This window comes from Rissa tridactyla, chromosome 3, assembly GCF_028500815.1.
Source record: "Rissa tridactyla isolate bRisTri1 chromosome 3, bRisTri1.patW.cur.20221130, whole genome shotgun sequence".
Taxonomy (NCBI): Eukaryota; Metazoa; Chordata; class Aves; order Charadriiformes; family Laridae; genus Rissa; species Rissa tridactyla.
In genome coordinates this window covers 56,841,537-56,857,146 of record NC_071468.1, presented here as the reverse complement: position 1 = coordinate 56,857,146, position 15,610 = coordinate 56,841,537, and the positions used below count along the sequence as shown (strand labels likewise).

Below are 15,610 nucleotides of genomic sequence, written 5' to 3'. Positions count from 1 at the left end.
ATCTGCAGGTTCCTAAATAGCTGCTCCTAATTGAATTTTCTGTAAGTAAATGAGAATGGACGTATCTGAATAGCTTCAGAGATAAAAGCCACGTGATGGTGTGGATAGCTTTCCCCTCACTCCATGGAAGAGATGTACTTTGTATCTTGTGGGGTATGGATGGATGGAGGGAGAGCAATTGTTCCCAGTACCCCAACAGTCCCATGTTTCTGGACACTTGAACCAGATTCCCTACCAAGCAACACAAATTAGTTTAGACTGCCTTTCAAAGTGCTTGGTATGCCACAGGCTAAAATGACATTTCTGTGTCAATATCTGCATTTTGCTAGCATATCAGTCTGCAGACTTCTGAGAACTTAATAAAAAGAAAAAGGAAACGTGTAACATAAAAAAGAGCACCGCTTAAAAAAAAAAAGAAAAGAAAAAAAAAAGGAGCAGCTTTCTGGGGCCTGCAGGAGCACCGCAAGAGTGAAACGTACAGTTGCACGGACATTGTAGTAGACCTGATCTAGGAAAGAGGTCCCTAAAATACTATTTCTTCAAGAAAGGATTCAGAAAGTCCTCAGAGCCAAACCCATTTTTAAGAATGGAATGATCAACTCAATGAAAGGTCAGCTCTTATTTTTATTATTTGAATTGCTTTTAAATATTTTCCTTAATAAAAAAACAAAACCCAAGAATCTCTATGAAAAAAGGCATCTTTCAGCATTGTATTTTTAACACAATTTCAAAAGAACCAAGTGTAATCATAGTATTTAAGCATGCGGACATATATTTCTTTAGCAAATTTTTTTCCCAAGTCCTTGACAATTCACAAGCAAATCTGAGAGAGGTTGAGTCAGAATGATGCTTAGCTTCCTGCAAATATTGTGAAATACAGACTGCCAAGCACAGAATGAACACTGAGATGCTCCAACTGTATGGAAAGCCTGCAGTACAGTTCCGTGTATTATTATAATCTGCTGGTTTTTCTGCTTGGGGATGGTTGGTTTTTTTCAAATACTCCATCAGGAAGTGAGGGAAACTACCAGGTCTTCAGGGGGAAGATGAAGTTTTGCTTCATTAATTCTACTGTTCACGGATCTTGTAATTTAAAAAATACATCATAACAATTGATTAAAAGACCAAATCAAAACATTTAATATTCTTTTTGAAAACAACATTTATTTTTTTTACAAACACTGTAAAAAAAGCTTTGTTATTAAGCCCAAGCCATCAACATCAACCCCATATTGAGGAGGTAAAGTACTTGTGCTTTACCATGCACATGAATTCCAAATGATTTCCTGAATGCTTATGCCCATTTCAGACACTCATTACCTAAAGGCAGCTAGAGATGAGATAGAACGGAATTGTACACTAGCAACATTAAAAACGAAGATGAAATGTATTTGTCCAAAAGAGATTCAGGGGTAATTTAGTCCACAGGACTTCATTATCTACAAATTTAGCTAGAATAACTAAAACAGCCACACTTTTGCAAATACTTGGCATGAAAGTCATGGGCATGACTTGCCATGGTTCTCATTTGCTTGCCTTCTGGAGGGTATCAACTCCAGAAGTGCAGTGTGTCCCAACACCAAGCTGCGCTCCTCCTCTGCCCCCCTCAAATCACTGGTACCACATCCTGTAGTACAGAAAGTTTTCTTGAGGAGGGCCTCATCCTCACCTTACCTACTTCCAAAAATAATGAAGAAATCAAGACGGGATTTATTCCAATTTCTTTTTTGTCAGCTGACGCAGAAGTCCGTCTCACGACCAGTGACAGATGATTTCATGTACAAATCCTAAACATATAGAATCATAGAATGGTTTGGATTGGAAGAGACCTTAAAGATCACCTAGTTCCAACCCCCTGCCAAGGGCAGGGACACCTCCCACTAGACCAGGCTGCTCAAAGCCCCATCCAGCCTGGCCTCAAACACTTCCAGGGATGCTGGAAAATACCACTTCAGTTAGCAAAGGGAGGTACTGCCTCTCTGGAAGTAATTTCATCACACATTTACAGACTTCAAGGTGGAAATGTATTAATGCAATTATATTATCAGGAAAAAATAGGCTCATACGGGACAGTGGAGAGACAATATCACTAATATGATTAAGATGTGCATGTGTGCAAATTGTGGGTGTGTAAATTGCGTCATACCAATTACTATTGTAAATCTGATAGCGGACAAGCTTAAGAAGGATTAACTAGTCTGATTAAGTCTAGCTCTTCCTCTCTCTGCCTAACTAAAATGGGAGTCCTTCCCTGCCCCCCCCCGCCCCCGAAACATTGAGTTTAACACTGTCCTCATCCCGTGTGAATTTGCACAGCTCGGCTAAACTGATTGATACATCTTGTGGGGTCAGTAACTCTTCTGAAGGAAATAAGCCAACTGGTTTTACAGCCCTGGATTCCCCCACTGGGACAAAATGGGGTGGAGAAAATGCAATATGCACATGGGGGAACTAATCAGACTTGGGAAAGAAGTGAGATTTTAACACAGAATCTGTTTAAGTATGACTTCCCCCCCATATTTCAGGTTTGAGCAAGCCATTTCCCAGGGAAAAAAGAAATCACTTCTGGAGAGGTTTTCCTGAAGATCTCCTATGTAGCAATAAAACAGTTTAGCCTGCCCATGGGCAGATATTAAATATCTTTGGATGATAAAACAGTAATCAAACATTTTTATGGTAGTATTATTAGATGCCTTCTTATCTTGTAAGGGCAGAATAACCATGGACTGAAAACAAAAAGTTAATTCTGAAACACAACGCAAACAGCAATAATGAAAATGGTGTAATACACACTGTACTTACGCTTCCCAAAAAATCTATTCTGAAGTTTTGGAAATTACAATTGAACTTCTTTACTTGTAAATTCAAGTGTTATATCCAAAAAACAACCTATGTTTTAGTGAGGGAGAAACAAGAGGAGTACTAAGATAATATCCACATAAGCAAATATTTGTTTAAAAATGCTCTATGCACAGACTAACATATCTCTGTCTATCTATTTATGGAGACACAGGAGAGAGAGGACACAGAATAAAATACTTTGCACAGCTGCTTCCCAGCTCAGGGCACCAGCAGTAAGTGCACAATGTTAAACGGAAGCAAAGGTAAAACATTCCATTAAATGATACTTGCAGCTATCAAAACACAAGTATGGTAACAAAAAAAAACAAAAAAAAAAAGGAAGTCAGCACAATTACATATTAGGTAATTTTCAGTTTGGGGAACGTAAACCAGATCATAGAAAGTCTTTGAGAGTCTAAACTCAATTCATGCAGTTATTTTGGAAATTCTCTGTATGTGGAACTTAGGTTTCCGCATATGTATGGAAACTCCTTGATTTGCACTGGGCAACCAGCTCCTCCTAATGCTCCATCAGAATCCAGAAAAGTAGCAGCAAAACCTCTAAGGGCCAAATCCAACACCACTGGTGCCGTCAGAACTGCATATCCAACACGTCCCAAAAGCTCTAATTCAGAACTGGTGGAAATCAAGAACACAGCCAATTACAGAGAAACGGGGACACTTTTTGTTCATGTAAATATACTAGGTCCCTTGCAGCAAGTTTTAGGCCCTTCTCTGCCTGGAGGAATTTGAACTTTATGTCTCCTAATTCCCTGACCTTAGGCCAAGGGTACACGTACTCCCTGGGTGGGAATAGGGCCGTTACACAGATAACACAAGAGTTGCTGGACAGAAGGAAGAGCAGGTGAAGGGATCCTTTAGCCAGATTGAGGGAGCACTCCTGGACCCTAACCCCTTTCCAGAATTGTTTTGTATTTTACAAACACAGATCCTAGACCCAAATAACAATTCTATATGTATACAAGCCATCTAGGACCTGTACCCAGTACAATTCCTAATCTACGCCAGCTAAGACATTTTCTTGGGAGGTGGGAGATAAGAGCTGAAACCTATTCCAGGCCATGAATGGCTGTTAAAAGCCGGGTCTCAGTTTCCTGAACAACCTTTCTATACACACCACCACTGAAGGGAAGCATGGATTTACCAGTTTGCAGGTCCTTCTCTGCTGCATTATTTTCATATACACAAGCATTTGAAAGATTGAGCCTTGCTCAGCTATTTTAAGGAAATTCTATATGATTACCTCCGGCACAGTATTCTGCATGTGAACAGGTAAGGGGGCAGAAAGCCTTTCTCCGCAGGTGCCTGAACTTCAGGGGTGACAGCCTGGAGATGTTCCTGCACCCTGTGTCAGCATTCAGCAGCACTGCGCTGAATACACGGGGTTTCTGTACAGCCGTTTCCATACACGGAATAGGAATTTTATATTTCTTTCCCAGTGGAAACAAAGCCAAATGAGCCAAACTTCAAAAAGAAACGTAAATAAAAAACCTTTTCAAAATATATATCTCCACTGATGTAGTCACTTATCACAGAAGGCCTTTAGGTTGGTCAGGCAGGACTTGCCCTTGGTGAAGCCACGCTGCCTGTCTCAAATCACCTGCCTGTCCTCCACGTGCCTTAGCATAGCTTCAAGGAGGATCTGTTCCATGATCTTCCCAGGCACAGAGGTGGGGCTGACAGGTCAGTAGTTCCCAGGGTCCTCCTTTATACCCTTTTCAAAAATGTGTGCGATGTTTCCCTTTTTCCAGTCACCGGGGACTTCATCTGACTGCCATGACTTTTAAAATATCACAAAGAGTGGCTTTGCAACTACGTCAGCCAACTCCCTCAGGACTCTGGGATGCATCTCATCAGGTCCCACAGACTTCTCTATGTTCAGGTTCCTCAGGCGGTCACGAATCTGGTCTTCTCTCACAGTGGGTGGGACTTCACTCCCCCAGTCCCTGCCTTGTGGTCCATCCCCTCGAGAGGTGTGGGGGGAGAGGTTGCCAGTGAAGACTGAGGCAAAAAGTTGTTGGGTATCTCAGCTTTCTCCTTTTCTGTTGTTACCAGTTTGCCAGTCTTGCTTATCAAGGAGTGGGGTATGCTTTCTTTGACTTTCCTTTTCTGGCTGACATACCTGTAGAAGCCCTTATTATTATTCTTTACGTCCCTTGCCAAGTTCAGCTCCAGCTGCGCCTTGGCTTTTCTGACCCCATCATCCCTACACAACCAGGCAGCGTCCCTATACTCTTCCTGGGATACCTGCTTCCACTCCCTGTGCATCTCTCTCGCCCCGTAGTTTGGCCAGCAGATCTCATCTCAGCCATGCCGTTCTCTTGCCCTCCTTTCCTGATTTCTAACACCTGGTGATCGAGAGCTCTTGCACTCTGTGGAAAGTGTCCTTAAAGCTCTGCCAGCTCCGTTCTGCTCCCTCGCCCCTGAGGGAAGTTTCCCAGGGGGTCCTATTGACTAACTTTGAAGAGCTGAAAGTTTGCTTTCCTAAAATTCGGGGTCACAACTTGACTCTTCAAGTCCCTCAGGGACCCAAATCCCTCAGGACTGTGAACTCCACCAGTGCATTATCACTGCAGCCCAGATTGCCTCCAATCGTAACATCACCAATTAGCTCACTTGCATTGGTGACCATCAGGTCCAGTACCGCCTCTCCTCTGTTGAGGCTATTACCTGGCTTAAGAAGTTACCTTCAATGCACCCCAGGAGTCTCCTGGTTTGCCTACAGCTCGCAGTGCTACTTTTCCAGCAGATGTCAGGGTGGTTGAAGTCCCCCAGCAGGACAAGAGCCTGAGAGCGCGATGCCTCCTGTAGCTGGAGTAAGAAGGCTTCATCAACAGGCTCCCCTTGATTGGGCATCCTGTAGTAGACACCAACCACAAGGATCCCTTTGTTGCCTCCATCTCTTATTCTTACCCATAAGCTTTCAACCTCCTCGTGACTATTCTTCAGAGACAGCTCATCACACTCTACCCATTTCTTGATGTAGAGGGCAATGTCTCTGCCCTTCCTTCCTCGCCTCTCCCTATCGATAGTCACACCATGAAATACAAATACACAACGAACTTTAAAGGAAATATTTCAACAACAATAGTTAGGGTTTATGGGACATCAGTAAGCAGTGTAAAACAAAGTGACTTGGAAATATTTTAGTGTTACACTTGCTGTAACACTAAACCACTCAGTTTTACTGAGAACACATGAAGTATCTATCAGTTTGGGAAGTGATCCTGATAATGACACCATCAACTGCACCAACCGTAATAAGTAATTACCAGATAAACTTTAAGACATTCTCAATGCTTTTCAAAGTTTTGAAATTCGAACAAAAACATTGGTAGAGTAACAAGGCAGAAACTGCCCTAATAATGACCTGTCTTGATGAAGAAGAACATTTTATGATACCCATCTCTTGCATCTGTATCTTTCAAAACCTCACTGGATAAATATGCTTTACAGGTTTTTGTATAAACTCTGTTTCAAAGAAAAAAAAAATCAAGAACTAAGACCTGAATTATTTTAAGTTGGCTGTCCCAGTGTCTGAAATAATATAATCACATAATGATGTTTGACTTTTGCACAAAATTGTATCATTTATTTCAATATTCAGTTTCCAGTCATACAATCAACTTATTTTCCCCGTAAGTTTATTTTCAGAAGCCTTATATACTTACAGAATTATTGTATAAGTCTTATCTAATGAATTATGAAGTATTCAGACAGATGTGCGTACAGGATTTTGCTGTGCCTGTGACATTACTTTTCCTCCTGTTTCATCATCAAACTGATTCACAAATACAGCTGCTCAAAAGGTAGAACAAAAAAAAAAATAGAAATCAGAAGATGTTCTGCTGTGGTCCTCAGAATCACTGAAAATGCTCTTTTTTAGTTATAAATATGCAAATGGCACACAAAGTGAAAATCTGAAGAATTTAGGCATACAATTCAGTAGCTCCTGAGTTATGCCGTGCAAGCATTTTGGGCATCAGTTGTAACACAGATGTACAGAAGCAACTTTCTTGAATACTCAAGAAAAAAAATTATGCTGTATTATAGCATATGCTATTGTTATGACATATGCTTTAGGTTGTGTAACAGTAAATTCCACTTAAATGCAGTAGGCACAAGCTGCCATTTCATGAGGCTATATTACATGAGTAATTAACACTGAGTACCTACAAAAGCATTTCCTATTTCCAAATAAACCATATCTAACCCAACAGCAGGGCACAGTGCCTTGTAGGAATATCTGTCTTCACTACTACTTTGTGGCATGGAAGAAAATAACACTGGCATTACAGCATCTTTTTTTTTTTTTTTCATAGAATCAATCCAAATTTTACAAAAATATAGTGAATTAACAAACAGAAAAGTATGCTGCATATTCAGTTTTGTCTATAAATAGCACTTTACAGTTACAGCTACAGAAGTCAAGCAATTAAGTATTTGGAAGTTACAGATGTGCATTCCTCACATAACTATGTAGTTGTATATTACCATATAAACTTTGTGAGGGGCAAAAGATGAAAAGTGCTCACTTAATAAACTGGAGAATAGAACTAATTTAATTTATTTCTTTTTTTTTTTCCACAGCGTGACATCATGTTTTATATTACCATCCAAATGCTAATCTAAGAATTCCATGTCTTACGGTACTCATGAAATCACCACCCTACTTCCTCACAAACATTATTGCAACAATCTCCAATGAGATGACTCAAGTAATACTGAGCAAATACTGCTGCATCTCCTAAGTGATTTAGCATTTTGTAGGCTTCCATTTATCATAACTTCAGAATATTAATGTTCAATGATCTGCACTGTGAGTTCCCAGCTTGAAAGCAACCTGGGCACAGAGAGACAGATTAACAATCAGTGAAAAATGAAACCAAGTTTCTCAGCATATATAAGGACTGTGTAAGAGGCAAATCTATTCTTCAAGGTTGGCCTCAACAGTGAAACAATCCTTTCTCTTCTTGTCCATTACACACTTTTAAACCTCTCCAGCAAATTAAGTCAGCACCTTACAATCTGTCCACAGGCAATGCAGATTTCTTCCCCTAATCATTTTGCCCCTCTGAACAAGGCAGGAAGCTTTCATTGCACGTATTCCACAATTTACATCCCTCTGTTCTTTACCCAAAGTTGTTGCTTCAAAGTGCATTTGAAACAAGTTAACAGCATTTTCACGGAGGAGAAACTGATGCTCCAGTGCCCAGATTCATCGTGTTGTTTATGTATTTGATCAAAGCACCAAAGCTGGAGGCCCCCTGAGCTCTTGCCCAGTCAAAAGAGACCTTCAACTCTCTTGACTGGATTTCTAATTTATGCAGTTTAATCAGGTGCTTTAGGATGAGCAACAATTCATCCTTTAGCAGTACTAAGCCAGAGATACAAAGGAGATGAGAACACTAAACCCAGGTCTCAAAAGTAGAGCCCTACCTACAATATCACATTGCCTCCCAAAATTCGTAGCATCTTAGTTTTTGAATACCTGACCTTGCAACTTTAAAATAGTAATATACTTTCAGATATAAGAAGAAGAACATAAACACAAATAATGAAAGTTATCAGCAGCTGGAGCATATTTATTCACTGTATAGATCTTTATTGTACAAACACCACAAGCTGCAGCTGATTCTCTCCAGAAGACATGCTTTGCTAGTGATTTCACCAACCAAAAGGGGAATCCAGATTCATTTTCAAAGCCTGAAATAGGTAGAAAATACTGTCCTATCTTCGCCCTCCCACTTCTTTTGGCCTGCCAAAGCTTACTCTTGTCTTAGGTTAACTGTAAGCACAAAAGTCTTTCTAAATCAACTTTCTACCACACAGTCATTTAAATTCCCTTGCTATAAGCACCACTTCCAGAACATACTCAAATAAGGCCACTTCCGTGCCCTCCTTTTCACTGTGTAAGATGTATGTAAAATGCAAAACAAAGTTTCTCTGCTGTCTACTCCTGTTGCCTATAACATAACCACCTTGGCTACCACGGGCAAGTTCACCTCATTTTAGCAGCTCTAGACAAAAGCATAACTCAGTCAGACTCTATGGGTAATTCTGCCACCATCTTCTAACAAACCTGTGGTTATCACTGGCATTGCATCAGTCCCCTATGGAAGGCCCTACTTCAACTCACAGAAGTACTTTAAGACTTGACAGAATCTATTTTTAATTTTTCCTTTATAAATTGATAGTGCATTTCCATTTTCCTTTCACTTCACTCTGAAAAACCACTAAAATATCCCTAAATTTTCCCCAAAACTCTGAGTAATTTGAGACCAGGGTAGAAAAGAAGAAATTGGCATCTAACAACTCGTTAGCAGCAACCTGTATAGCGTATGTTTCTCTCGCATATATTTCTCAGTGCTACTGGGGTTGCATTTTTCCCATGAAAATTGTGGCATCCTTCTTAAAAAAACAAATACGTTTACAAATAAAGAGAATTACCACAATAGATAACAGTTTTAAAATATGATCCTGCAATGGGTTGCAAAGAATCTATCTGGAATTAATTTGTGCATTCTCTAATTTTCATGCAATGCATGGCGTACAGAGCACAAATTATCCTGAAATAAGTAAATACATGCTAATGTGGGATTGCGAAAATGGTTCCTAAGGCAGGTTTTTCACTTGTTAGCCATAAACTCATACCCACTCAGGAAGAAAAAAAATATGGACAACTACACGTTCATCCTAAACATCTCCTGACATTGGACATTAGGAAAACAAAATATATTGAAATGCAGATTGTCTTTACAAAGACGGTTTGTAAACTTCTGCACAACATTAAAGTAATTTGTGGAACAGAAACAACAAATCACTTGGGAGGAAAAAGTGCAAACAAGATAGAATCTTTGCCGAAGCCCAACCACGGAACAGAGAAAGTAGTTAAAACTCAGACTGAATCTCTCTTTCAGAATATTAGGAACCGTTTAACTAGAGAGCAGCATCAAACTGAACTATCCCATATTTTCCACTTACCATCCACTCAGGTTCAGAAGCCTGAATTTGTTCACCTTGTCCAGGTTTTAGGCCAACCTGAGTGTCAGATTTCAGTGTTCTCAAACTACAGAGAGGCGCAGGATGAAACTTGTTCAAGGCTTGATGAAATGGAACACTATATTCCCATTTTCTATCTCCTGTTAATTTTCTATAGTTTAGATCACCTTTGAAAAGAAGCAAGTTTGACTTCTGCAGATCAGCGTACAAGTCAGGAGCAACTTCAGCCATACTGGAAAAGTCATGTGGCAAAGTCCAAAACATGTGATCATGGTAAACCCAAACTCCCTTTTTCAAATTGCCCTCCCAGTTTATCCCACATCTAGACATCCACATATGATTAGCTGACTGCAGTTGTTTAATAGTCCAGTTAAAATCATGCTTTGTGGTATCTGACACATACCATGGAATACTTTTTCCATGAAAATGGACTTCATCAGCTAGCTTTGATGATAACAGGAAGTCAGCCAACACAAGATCACTTAGAAGTTCAAATCCGGCATTATCCAGGATTATGTCAACTCTAACATTACTTTTTTCTGTATTTCTTTTTTTGGCATTTACAAATATTGACCAAAGTTTTTCCATATCATTCACTAAGATGTAAGGTATCATGTTTTCCAGGGATTGTAAAGGACCAGATTTCTGAGAGCTGTCTTCACCAGCTGAAAAAGAAAGGTCGCACTTATTCCCCCACAATGACACCTAGAAGGAGGAAAAAACAAAAACATTTGCTAAGTCTCATTGTAGTTACATTCTAAACTTCACAAACACTAAAGATATTGTTTGTTTGTTTTTATTTTAGGGACATGAAGGCTTTAACTCCACATTTTCCTCCAAGCTTTAACAGAATTCAACTTCTTGTACAGAAGTGTTAATATAGACAAGATTTTGTGGAAGAAACCAAACAATGCTCTGTATTTCTGCAGGTGTCAGAATCATGCATCAGAAGTGACAGAGATGGAAGATTTAGATCAACAAAAATACACTCCTCACAAAGCTTAAAACACAAATATTCTTCATAATGTAATTCCAGAAAATATCAGTGGAAACATAGAAAAGGGAGTAATAAAGCAGGTTTGGCTTTTTATTACATGCAGCCAAGTAAGAACTTGTATTTTAAGTACGCACTAATGAGGTCTTTATAAAGATTCCTCAAATACTTGGTGTGCACTGTTGCCAGCTAGTGGACTTACTTATAATCCTATGATATTTCGTATTCTATTCAAAGACATTATTTTCCAAGAATAATGTAGTTATAAGCCTTTTAAATAACTTCTGGCCTAGAATGACTTCTAACTTTTTTTCCAAAGAAGTCTAAAAATGTTTAGAGTGTCAATAAAATGAACTGTTTTAAAATTTTATAGTTAAATAACAAAAAGGCCATCTGGAACTTGACTTAAAATGTTTTAGTGATACTGGTTTTGAGGGAGAATAAGCTGGGTTTTCAAATACATAATGAAGAAAATATGTAATTAAAATGTCACATTTAATACAAGTAACCAGCAGCAATACAGTATGGCTGTCAGGATTTCATCACATTTTTACAAACAAAAGAGCTATATTTTAATTTCCATATGAAGTTCAGATTCTTTATAACCTCAACTTTTTATTTGTTACACAGGAGAGAGTTTAAATTCTTAAGTTAGGCACTACTAGCTTACCTGCAATAGCTTAAAAAATTCCTCCTGAAGTTGCTTTTCATCTAGATCCTTGATGTTTTTAAGAAGTTCCTGAAAGTGAGTGCATAAGGTAATAACAGCCTCTTGGGATTCAAAGAAATTTTGAGCTTTTCCTTCCTTGAATACGTCAAAGTTGTCAATAGGTGGGCTAAAAACAGGAGAACAAATATATTAACATACTTGCCACATTTTCCATGACAGCATATGAAACACAGATGAAAGGGCAAGCTCGAAGCTCAGCTTTTTTAGGCCGTACTACGGGCCCCAGTTAGGTTTTCCACTTCTAATTTGTCATACTAGATTTTCACGCATCTCAGTAACAGCCTGATATCGTATCTCGCTGAAACAGACAGTATATAAGACGTCTTTATATTTCTACCAATATATTCTGAAAGTGAGCAAGTGTTCAGTCACAGCAATCCTGGGAATTGCGCATACAGTGACAATTTTGAACGCCAGTCTTCAGACACAGAGAATTTAAAATGTAACATACAAATGAACTAATGATGTAGTGAATTGCTGGCCCCATTTTAAGCATGTTTATATGTGCTGAAGTGTACTTCCCATACCAAAGTCTCTTACAGTGAAATTAAGTTATTCCTATGAAAGTTTTTTTACTAGGACTTTAGAAAATTAACATAACAAAGATGACAGAACAACTCAACTCTTGTAAAACATAAGAAACGTACACTCATCTTATGAGACATATCGACATGTACACCTTTTGACAAGTGACTGAACTTCCACCCAAGCATATGCTTAAGAGCAGCTAAATAATGGAGATCAAGAAACTTAAAGCTTACTAATGGAACATATCTGCTCAGTTTTTTAAGTACAATCCAGCAGATCCATCTCATATTTGAAGTTTTTGCTAGAAGAGTTCAAATTACACAATATACCAGCAGAAGCAGAGTCCCATTACTGTGTTTGTATCACTGTAAAACTAAGGGCAAATCCAGTACACATGAAGCTTTCAATTTTTTTGGCAGCAGAATGAACTTTAACTGCTGATTCCTATCCCATTACATCGTACTGGCACCTCTCCATAGTACCAGCCGAAGTTTTTCCTGTCAAGTTATTTTTAACCAGGATCAGCTCCCAAAGTCCGATGCAACATATGGTCTGCAAACACTGCTTAACTAAGAAGATGGTGTAGGATGAACAACAGGGGCTGCTTAAGCTGGGTCTACTGCTCTAAGAAACAGTTCTCAAATGGTAACTTCAGATTTCGAGCAAAACAAGTTTGAATGCCCAACAGATTAGCGGCTCTCACATTCTGTGTTTCAGGCCAACATGTCTTAAGAGATAATTCTAGACTAACAAACCTTTTTGAAATGCTAAATAACTTTCATATTTCATTGCACATCAGTCTGCAAGAAGGTCAAGCTATACAGTCAAGCTTAAGAGTTTTTGCGTAGAGCAAGTCACAGAAACTAAAGAATAAAACAACCTAATGAGCTTCAAATTCTGCTGCACAGAAAAAGTATTAATTTTAATCTGAGGTGCGACATGAGGGGAAAAAGGAATATGGCAAAAGCTTAAGATTTTCCTTTATCTTACTCCCCAGCTCTCTTCCTTTCTCCTAAAATAAAAATGGGAAAGAATAATGTTTTGCAGAGTAATGAACCAAGCTAGTAAATACTTACTTCTGTGCTAATGCTGCATGAATTCTTCGGTACATATAACACTCCACAAATAACCATGGGGACTGAAACCAACTTGGTTCTCCACTTCCATTTGATAAATTTCGTTGGTAGTCTAGGTATTGGTTCCAGAGTGCAGCATCAGGCAGCTCATCTTCTAAAGGGGTCACTGGTTTGTCTGTTTGCAGTTCATTCCGCAGTTTGGAGAGAAAAGATATAGCTCTCTTCTCTGCTTCAACACCTTTCTGAAATAAGTGGAAAACAGAAGATCCTATTCTGAACGTTTACTCCTGTAGACGCACAGATCAATTTTTCATGAAAGAAATAAGTGGTACGTTTTAATTGCCAAATAGAAGTTCCCAAAAAATCAGAGCTTGATTCAACCAAACACATTTTGGTGAATGAAGCTCACTTTCCACCTAACATCCTAAAACGAATCGCTTATGGGATTTCTTTTTAGATTGGACTTTTTCCTTATTAGAGGGGAACAAAGAATTGAAACATTGCCATGTTCAGAAGATGCTACAGTCTCTTACACTGCATCAGCACAAAAACCTGAGAAAGTGAAGCAGTTGGAGAACAGTGTTGTTCATTCAGTGGCGGGACAAACAGATCAGAAAAAGGTTAGACAGAAAGATGAGTTGCACAATTAATGAAAAATAGCTACAAGAAAGAAATTATAAAGAACAAAAAAAACCAAGAGACAAAAAGATTAAGGCAGACAAATAATGACTGTAGAAAGAAAATAGCAAAATCAAGGCAGAGAAGGGGTCTCGGGGTGGGGGGTGAGGTGTGGGGTGGGAAATCTCAGTCAAAAAGATACCTTACTCTTACCTCACCATGTTCTTCAAAAAATTCATTTTTATGTCGATGCAGAGTATCAATAACTCTTGTGAGGATCTGGGGCAGTCTGTCTTTAATTGTAAAATACGCAAAGGATCTAAAAAGGAGAGGATCCAATTTTTATTACTGAGAGGAAATGATGAAATATCTTCTATTTTTTAAAATAAATGCTAGGTCTTAAAAGTAAGTTTATGTGCCTTTAAAGCAGTGGACACCACCAACAAACAAATCTCAAATTGCCCAGGTTCTTAGGTCTACTTTTGAAGAAAAAGATAAAACACCAGTCTTTTCAGGGAAGAAAATGCTAAGTGACTGGCCCTGCCAAAAGAGTGAAAATTGCAGTTAATTCTAGGCTAAAATGCATTCTCCAATTGCTGTTACCCAGATGTAAAGTCAAGAAAATTTGTTTAGAGATTTGTTTAAAGTTTAAGTGAATCCTGTATCAACAACAAAATCCACGCTACTTGCTCTCCACTACATACTTGATTTACGTTTTCCCGGAACACTGTTTATATACGAGAAGGCCAGCGAGCAAAACATGACCATCCCTACAGAACGCTTGAAGAATTATTTTTATTGGAAGGTTTCCATCCCGTCACTCGGAGCCCCAGTCTCAGGGACTCCGAACCCAACGGAGAACCCAAAGAAACCTGGGGAATACAGACACACCGCCTACACCCTCCCACGGCCCGTGCCGGTCAGTAACGGGTCGGGACAACGGCAGCGGTAAGCGGGGGCGAGGCCAGTAGACACCGGCTCGGAGATGCGCCCGCCCCTGCGGCTGCGGCGGCAGCGCGGAGCCGGCAGCCCAGGGCCCACAGCGCCGCCTCCCGGCGACACCGCCTCGTCCACAGCGCGACGCTGGCGCCGCTCGCGCCGACAATGAGAAGGCCGAGAGCCGGCCCCTACCGCTAAGCCGGAGGCCCCGACCGAGGGCCCCGGCGCCCGAAAGCGGCCGCTCCCGGCTGGGCTGTCACCAGCCGGTGCCTCAGCTCCCTCCTGCCCCCTACCCCGCTGCCGGTAACGAGCGCGACAGGCCGTGACGGACCCCTTAAACCTGCCCGAGAGGGAGACGGGTAGCGCCGCTACCGCCGCCATCTTGCTCCGCCCCTGCTAGCCGGCGGTGCCGCCCCCCGGAAGCGGGGCCGAGCGGCCGGACGTTACTGCTGACTCAGCCGCGCCCGCCGCGCAGCACGGCGACGGCCGCGCGAGCGAGCGGGCGGGCGGGGCCTGGCGGCCCAAGCGCCCTGGCGGAGCTCGGCGGGCGGTGGGCGGGGCCGGCGGCTCGCGCGGCGGAGAGAGCGGCGCGCCCCCCCCCCCTCCCCCAGGTCAGTGCTGGCGCGCGGCGGCAACCGCCTCGCCCCTCCCGCCGCGGCGGCGGCGACGGCGGGCGGGCGGGCGGGCCCGCGGGGAGGGGAGGACGCGGGGCGGCCCTTGGCGGCTCCCGGGGCTGCGTGGGGGATTGTGCTGGGGGAAGGGGGCTGTGGAGTCCCTGCCGGCACCCCCCGGAGCGGAGGGGGGACGGCGGCACGGAGGCCCGCGGGCCGGGCCTGCTCTGCTGCAGCGCCCGCGGGAGGA

At 41.3% G+C, this 15,610-nt stretch overlaps 1 protein-coding gene across 1 annotated transcript in view; it reads right to left on the bottom strand.

Annotated features, from left to right (window-relative positions):
• Positions 1 to 15,236, bottom strand: part of CCDC170 (coiled-coil domain containing 170) — a 61,971-nt gene extending 46,735 nt beyond the window's left edge. Inside the window, exons 1-5 of the mRNA XM_054195838.1 lie at positions 15,081 to 15,236; positions 14,024 to 14,129; positions 13,193 to 13,434; positions 11,529 to 11,694; positions 9,847 to 10,569 (exon numbers count right to left, since the gene is read on the bottom strand). Coding sequence (XP_054051813.1) covers positions 9,847 to 10,569; positions 11,529 to 11,694; positions 13,193 to 13,434; positions 14,024 to 14,129; positions 15,081 to 15,130 — 1,287 coding nt within the window. The 5' untranslated portion in view covers positions 15,131 to 15,236. The remainder of the gene's footprint in view (positions 1 to 9,846; positions 10,570 to 11,528; positions 11,695 to 13,192; positions 13,435 to 14,023; positions 14,130 to 15,080) is intronic.
• Positions 15,237 to 15,610: the final 374 nt, after the last annotated feature.